The following is a 7,868-nucleotide window of genomic DNA, read 5'->3' as shown; positions in this document are numbered from 1 at the left end:
TATACTTTGGCCACCCGATGTGAAGAGCTGACACATTGGAAAAGACCCTGAACCTGGGAAAGACTGAGGGCAGGAGAAGAAGGGGGTGACAGAGGATGAGATGGTTGGATGGCATCACCGACTTAATGGACATGAATTGAGCAAACTCCAGGAGATAGTGAAGGACAGGGAAGTCTGGCATGCTGCAGTCCATGGGGTCGCAAAGAATCAGACATGACTTAGTGACAACAACAATATTTAGTGAATATAAGAAAAAGAAAACTGTGATTTTTGTGATGATTGCTTTGAATGAGGCTAACATAGGTATTTAAGAAAAAACAAGAATACTTAGAGTCAAATCTATGGTAGTCCACTTGTAGGAACGTATGACTATGTTCATGGAAGAGATCGTTTTTTAAATTAATTTTTGGCTGCTCTGGGGCTTCGTTGCTTTGTGCAGGCTTTCTGCAGTTGCAGTGAATGGGGATTACTCTCTACTTGTCCCGCGAGGGCTTCTCATTGTGGTGTCTTGTTGCGCAGCACAGGCTCTAGGGCGAGGGGGCTCAGTAGCTGTGGCTCACAGGCTCCAGAGCACAGGCTCAGCAGTTGTGGCGTAGGGTCTTGGTTGCTCCTTGGTATGTAGAATCTTCCTAAATCAGGGATTGAACCTGTGTTCCCCTCATTGGCAGGTGGATTCTTAACCTCTAGACCACCAGGGAAATCCCATCACACCTTGTAATTAAATAATCTTTTAAAAGATTTAATGTCTGTTTGCACCCCCTGCACCAACATCAAGGGAAAGAACCACTGTATTCCCAGAGCTATTATAGAACTTCAGTTCAGTTCAGTTCAGTTGCTCATTCGTGTCTGACTCTTTGCCACCCCATGGACAGCAGCACACCAGGCCTCCCTGTCCATCACCAACTCCGGGAGTTTACCCAAACTGTGTCCATTGAGTTGGTGATGGCATCCAACCATCTCATCCTCTGTCATCCCCTTCTTCTCCTGCCTTCAATCTTTCCCAGCATCAGAGTCTTTTCCAATGAGTTCTTAGCATCAGGTGGCCAAAGTATTGGAGAACTTGTTACATAGTAAGTCTGCAAGGAGGGGCTGATGGAACATAAAGGAAGATGAGAGAGAGAGGTCTGTGTGTGATGGGGGATCCAAAGGAGGCAGGAGGATCCTTGGGAGACCGGGATGGGTTTCCTGTGAGGTTGGGCTGGGAGGGTTGCTGAGGTGGGTATTGGGGGTTTATGTAATAGAAATGGGGTCCTCCAGAGGCAGGGATGGAGGCCCACGTGAAAAGGAAATGGAGGTTCCCCAAAAGTGGAAGCGGGGGGTTATGTATCAGCCAAGGGGAATCTCTGAGATGATGGGGGATTAAGACCAGGCAGAGAGGAGATTCATGTGGGGAGAGGCCAGTGGCTTCCAACACGTAGAGATGGTGGTTAGTGTGGGAGGGGGAATGAGAAGTCTACGACGAGGGACGGGACTCCATGTTGCACAGTTGGGCAGTAGTCCTGTATTAGGTGGAGATGGGGGTCCTTGCAACCAAGCTGGGTGGTCCAGATGGGATAAGAATAGGGGTTGGTGTTGCAAAGGTGGGGATACCGTGTACTATGCAAGTGTTCGGTCCATGTTGCAGAGTTGTGAGGTGGCACGCGGTGGGACAGAGGTCTGTGTCACGAGAGCTGGGAGTCAGTCCGGTGGGGGGGACGGGGTGCAGAAAACAAGGTTTGGTGGTGCCTCTCTGCGCCAGAGATGGGATTGGGGGGACCAAGTGAGGCCGGGATAGGAGTCCATGTGCACCGCTGACAGGGACATCAAGGCGGGGCTGGGAGAGTTCTGGTATCCTGGGGGTCCCACGGGTCATTCCCGGCTTTCCGGGGTGGTGAGGGGGTTCGGCGGCGGCTCCCGGGCGCCCCCTGGCGAATCCGATCCCGCCGCCGCCGCTCCCACAATGCTTGCGTAGCCCGGCTTCGGGCTTCAGCAGCAGCGGCAGCTCCAAAATGGCGCAGACTATCTTCGAGGCCCTGGAGGGTGAGCGGCGGCGGGGCCGGGGGAGGCGGCTGTTCCGCGTTGTGCCCCCTCCCGCCGCGAACCCGCCGCGCCGGGCCCAGGGCGCGTGGCGGCCGCGGGGCGGAGGGCATCGGGGCCGGAACAGCCGCGGAGCGGGAGGGGCGCGGACGGGAACAGCCGCGGGAGCCGAGGCCCGGCGGGGGTGGGGGACCGAGGGGCCTGAACAGCCGCGGAGTTGAGGCTCAGTGGTGGTGGGGGGCGTCTCGGGAATGGAACAGCCGCGGGAGCCGGGGCCCGGCGGAGTGGGGGGCCACGGGACAAGAACAGCGGGAGAGGGAAGGCCCCGGGGGGGAGCACCGAGACCGGAACAGCCGGGGTGGGCTGGCGCCGCGGGGAGGGGCGTCCCGGACCGGAACAGCCGCAGCCGCCAGGGCCCCGGGCCGGCGTGCGAGCTGGGCGCGGGGAGCAGTGTCCTGGAGGGAACAGCCGGGGGTTGGGTGCAACCAGGCTTGGAACTGAGGGGTGAGCTAGGCTGCCCCGCGGATGCGAGGCTTGGGAAGGGCTGCATCCAGTGGGAAAATGGTGGGGATTTTCCAGGCAAAAATACTGGAGTGCGTTACTAATACCCTTCTCCAGGGGATCTTCCCCACCCAGGGATCTAATCTGGGTTGCCCACGTTGTGGGCAGATTCTTTACCCACTGAGCCATTAGGGAAGCCCCCGAAGAGCTTGCGTTGAGCATCAGCTGTGTGCTTTGTGCTTTGGCATAGTGTCTCTAATTCGGACAGGAAAGGATTGATGCCACCCAAAAGCAGCAAACAAACACTGGGTGCCTACTTTGTGTACTTTTCTGGGGTGCAGGGTCTTAAAAACCCAGATCAAGAAAGGATGGATGCCAACGGTGTGGTTGACCGGGCTACCGAGTTCCCAGACCCAAACCAGCAAACACTGGGCACCCGCTGGTTATCCTGTGCTCTGTCAGATCCTAGCACGTGAATGGTCCTCAGGCTCTGGGAATTGTGAGCTTTGGCGCCAGGCAAAGGCAGAGGTCTCAGACCGTAAAGAATCCACTTGCAATACGGGAGACCTGGGTTCAGTCCCTAGGCTGGGAAGATCCCCTGGAGGAAAACATGGCAACGCACTCCGGTATTCTTGCTTGGAGACTCCCCATGGACAGAGGAGCCTTGGCGGGCTACAGTCCATGGGGTCGCAAAGAATCAGACACGACTGAGCGACTCCACAGGGCGCACAGGTAAAGGACCTCCATGTGCACTTGCTGGGAGCTGGAAAGGATGTCTTGGGGAACTCAGAGCCGGGCAGAGTTGATGCAGGGCGATACAGATCCAAGAATACTCTTAGAGGAATGAGATGAGCACACACATAATCAGAGTGCAAACTGAAAGTAGGCTGGATTCGTGGCGTGTGGCTGGGGCTTTGAGTCCTACAACTCCTCAGGAGGTCTCGGTCGCAGGTCTTTTAACTTTTGGAGGATCAGAATTCTTTCCTGGAAACCTCCCTAAAGGTTCAGTTTTAGGAATACTCATTGGTGAGGGACCCAGAAATTATATAATTATAGAAAAGGTAATCAGTAAAAGAGGACAACCTCAGCTGGCCTTCAGTGCTGTGATGGGAGGGCCAAGTCAGTGGATGAGAGGCCAATAGGATGAGGTGAGGTCTACTTCCTCTCTAGGTTCAGGGACTCCCTCAGTGTTTGAATTTTCACTGCAAGAATGTGTGTATTTTTGTGTGTGTCTTAAAAAAAATAATTTTGCTTTTGCCTTTGTTATTACTTTATCTTTGTGCTGGGTCTTTGTTGCTGCACAGGCTTTCTCCTGTTGCAGCAAGCAGGGGCTCCTCGAGCTGTGGGGCACGTGCTTCTCATGGCCGTGGCTGCTCCTGTCACAGAGCACAGGCTCTAGGGTGTTCAGGCTTCAGTAGTTGCACCTCTGGGGCTCAGTAGCTGTGGCTTACCAACTTAGCTGCTCCAGAGCATATGGAATCTTCCCAGACCAGGGGTTGAACCTGTGTCCCCTGCACTGGCAGGTGGATTCTTAACCACTGGACCACCAGGGAAGTCCTGTGCGTGTCTGTGTACTGAGTAATGAAGAAAGGAAAGGAAAAATCAGTTCCTCAGACTGTGTGATTATGCTGGGGTTGGAGAAGGGCAGCAGAACTGTGGGGATCCAGAGGTGACCCAGGCAGTGGGAACTGCCTTTCCAAAAAGCCTTGGGGTAAGAGAGGTCTGGGGTTCACAGAAGTTCATGTGAGCAGCTAGAGATGATGTTTCTGAACTTTATCTTGGCATCAGTGTGGAGCAAAGAAGGAGTTTTCAGCAGGGGGGCTGCACAAGTTAATGTATGTTTTATAAAGTTCACCCTGGCTTCCCTGAGAACAGACAGGAGGGGCCAGAGTGGCAGCAGGGAGCTGAGACCACTGCGGCCGTCCTGCTGAGAACTAATGGTGGCCTGGGCCCCGAGGACAGCTGGGGGGATGGAGAGAAAGTGGATCTGAGAGATCTTTGGGAGACAGACTAGGCTAGACTTCCTGAATGGCTAGAAATCAAGGTGGGAAGGGCAATAGGTTAAGGAAAGAATCAGGGGTTGTCCCAGGGGCTTCGACAGGGTGGGCAGTGGCACTCTGTTCTTACTGAGGAGAATTACTAGGAGAGGAACAGACTTAGGGGTGAGGAACCACACATTTTGAGTTTTAGATTTGTTGTTTTTCAGTTGCTAAGTTGTATTGGATCTTCAGCATCAGTCCTTCCATTGAATATTCAAGGTTGATTTCCTTTAGGATTGACTCATTTGATCTCCTTGCTATCCAAGGGACTCTCAAGAGTCTTCTCCAGCACCGCAGTTCGAAAGCATGAGTTATAGAGGCATAGATAGGCAGCATTTTTATCAAGGACTTAATTTTTTTTTAGGGCACTTTTAGGTTTACACAGTTGAGAGGAAGATGCAGAGACTTCTTTTGATCTTACACATTCATAACCTCCCCTTTAATCAACATAACTCACCAGAGTGGTACAGTTGTTACCAAGAGTGAACCTGCACTGATGCATCATAAGCACTCAGAAGTCCATCATTTCTCTCTCTTTTTTTTAAAATGATTTATTTATTTTTGGTTCCGCTGGGTCTTCATTGCTGCACGTGGGCGTTCTCTAGTTGCGGCGAGTGGGGGCTGCTCTTTGTTGTGGTGCACAGGCTTCTTATTGTGTTGGCGTCTCTTTTTGCCAGCACAGGCTCTAGGCTCTCAGGCTTCAGTAGCTGTGGCCTTTAGAGCTCCGACTCAGTAGTTGTGGCCCACAGGCTTAGTTTCCCCTTGGCGTGTGGGATCTTCCCAGACCAAGAGTTGAACCCGTGTCTCCTACATTGGCAAGCAGATTCTTATCCACTGGACCACCAGGGAAGTCCCCATCGTTTATCTTAAGTTTCACTCTTCGTGTTGTACATTCTACTGCACAACTGTATAATGACATATATCTACCATTATTGTATTAGCATATAGAATATTTTCACTGCAGTAAAAATTCTCTGTGTTCTGCCTGTTCATCTGTTCCCCGCCCCCGCTCCGCCCCCGGCAACCGCTGATCTTTTTATTGTCCCCACAGTTTTGACAGGCAGTATTTTTCATTTATTTGATTTTGGCTACACGGATCTTCATTGCAATGTGTGGGCTTCTCTAGTTGCAGCCTGTGGGATTTTAGTTCCCCAACCAGGGATTGAACCCACATCCCCTGCATTGGGAGGGAGATTCTTAACCTCTGGTCCACCAGAGAAGTCCCAGGCAATATTTTTTTAAATTAAACTTTTTATTTTGAAATCTTTTTGGTTCTGTAGCTTCACGTGCAGATGTAGAAATAATACCAGGAGATTCTGTTTATCTTTTACCTAGTTTCCCCCAGTGTAACATCCTGTAAAGCTGTCCTATAATATTACAACCAGTGGCTCTACAGAACCATCCTTTCACTGCAGGATGTTTCTCTTTCTGTAGCCACATCCACCTCTTCCCCTGCTCCCTATCCCCCATGTCTGGCACCCTGATCTATTGTTCTCTGTTCTCCATGTCTTTCTTTTTTAAATTGGGGAGAAATTGCTTTACAATGTTGTGTTGGTTTCTGCCATGTGACAACACAAATCAGCCATGATTATACATATATTTCCATTTCTAAAATACTGTCATTTCACGGATGTCATGTAATTAAAATCATAAAGTATATAACCTCTGAGAATGGCTTTTTTCACACATTGTAATTCCCTGGGATTCATCCAAGTTGTTGCTTATATCAATAGTTTGGCCCTTTTTATTACTGAGCGGTGCTCTGTGGTGTGGATGAACTGCAGTTTGTTTAACTATTCACCCACTGAAGGACATCTGACTTGTTTCCAGTTTTTTACTGTTATGAATAAAACCGCTATAAACATTCAGGTACAGGTTTGCACACAAATACTGATGTGCGATTTTGCATCATGATAGAAGATTTACTGAATCTCATTCTGGGGAGGATGGACCCCAGAATGGTTTGATACTCAAGATAATAGGGAGAACTAGATGAGGGTGAGTGAGGATTCTCAGGGAGAGTGGAAGAGTGAGAGGTGAGAGAGAGCCAGACAGAAGGAACCCTTCAAAACAGAAATATTTAGGAGACAGACAGGAGAAGAAAGTGAAGGAGGCAGGGAAGTAGCAAGTGGAAAGATGGGAGAAGACCCAGGAAGCTGGCGCCCTGGAGCCTTAGAAGAGGGTGTTTCAAGAAGAAACGTCCAGCGCTGCCGGCTTCTCTTTGGTGATTCTGGTGGAATGATGAGGGCTTAAGCCCCCTGGAGTGGGTGGAGGAGGATTGCGAAGTGGCCAGAGGAGATGGAGGGTGTAGACAATTCTCACTGGATGCTTGATGTTGAAGGGAAGAGAGATGAGAACATGGGTTCGAAGGAGGGTATCTAGAGAGACCTGAATGTGTGTAGGTGCTGATGAGAAGGAGAGGTTGTGGGCACAGTGTGAAAGGGGCCAGCTGGTGGAGAGTGGCTTCTGCAGGAGCCGGAGAGGATGGAGAGAAGGCTGGCCTCAGGAGGTGCACAGCCCATACCGTCACAGGGAGAAGTATGGATTCAGCCTGACCGCAGGATCAAATGCATTTCAGTGAGGGGCTGGGGTAGGTGTCCAGGTCAGAGCTGAGAGGTTGACTGTGAGGACGGAGAGAAAGAGGCAGCCCTCTGGGCTATTTGGGAGGGAGGTAGTGTGCCTTGGGGGCCACTTAGGTGAGGGGGCCTGTCCTCCAGTTGGTGCCACGGCTGGACAGTGTACTACTGAGAATCGCAACAGTGACAGCTGATTGGAAAACGTAAACGTAGTCAGCTTCTCAAGAACTGCCCCCAACCCCTGACCCAAACCCAGATGGCACTGTTTATTGAGGATCTGAAAAAATAAGCACACAGGAGAAAAAACAGGAGAAGCCCAAGTACAAACAGGTTTGTTCGGTGTGGTTGGGGAAGATTCAGTAACATGATTTCCAGAGGGGTCATTGCCCTTTGGATTAGATTCATCCACGAGTAAGAGAGAAGCCCAACCTAACAGTGGCTTAAACAGGCTAGAAGTTTATTTCCGTCATGTGGGAGTCCAGAAGAAGGCACCCTACAGTGTGACAGTGGCCGTGTTCTACCAGGTCCCCAGAGGCCCAGGATCAAGCCAGTTTTTTGCCCTGCAGTGCCTAGGGCCTGGCCCTTGTCCTCATGATCTGGGATGGCGGCTGGACTTCCCACCATCATCCTCTTGTTCTAGGAAGCAGGATGGAGGATCGGACAAAGAAGGAGGTCTCATACTGGGTAGTTTTTAAGAAAACTTCCCCAAAAGAAAAAGAAAAAAACAACAAAAAAA

At 51.0% G+C, this 7,868-nt stretch overlaps 1 protein-coding gene across 4 annotated transcripts in view; it reads left to right on the top strand.

Annotated features, from left to right (window-relative positions):
• The first annotated feature begins 1,957 nt into the window (after nt 1-1,957).
• Nucleotides 1,958-7,868, top strand: part of ZNF341 (zinc finger protein 341) — a 40,762-nt gene continuing 34,851 nt past the window's right edge. For 3 of the 4 annotated variants that reach the window (XM_040247517.1, XM_040247515.1, XM_040247514.1), the window contains exon 1: nt 1,958-2,019. Coding sequence is in view for 2 of the 4 variants with exons in the window: in XM_040247515.1 (XP_040103449.1) it covers nt 1,989-2,019 (31 nt within the window). In the remaining 2 variants the exon portion in view is untranslated. Of the gene's footprint in view, nt 2,020-5,338; nt 7,463-7,868 lie in introns of those variants that run through there. The other variant, XM_040247516.1, reaches the window with a different exon arrangement.

The sequence above is a fragment of the Oryx dammah genome, unplaced genomic scaffold (assembly GCF_014754425.2).
Source record: "Oryx dammah isolate SB20612 unplaced genomic scaffold, SCBI_Odam_1.1 HiC_scaffold_10, whole genome shotgun sequence".
NCBI lineage: Eukaryota > Metazoa > Chordata > Mammalia > Artiodactyla > Bovidae > Oryx > Oryx dammah.
Note: the sequence above shows the minus strand (reverse complement) of the source record. Positions and strands in the feature narration are given on the sequence as shown.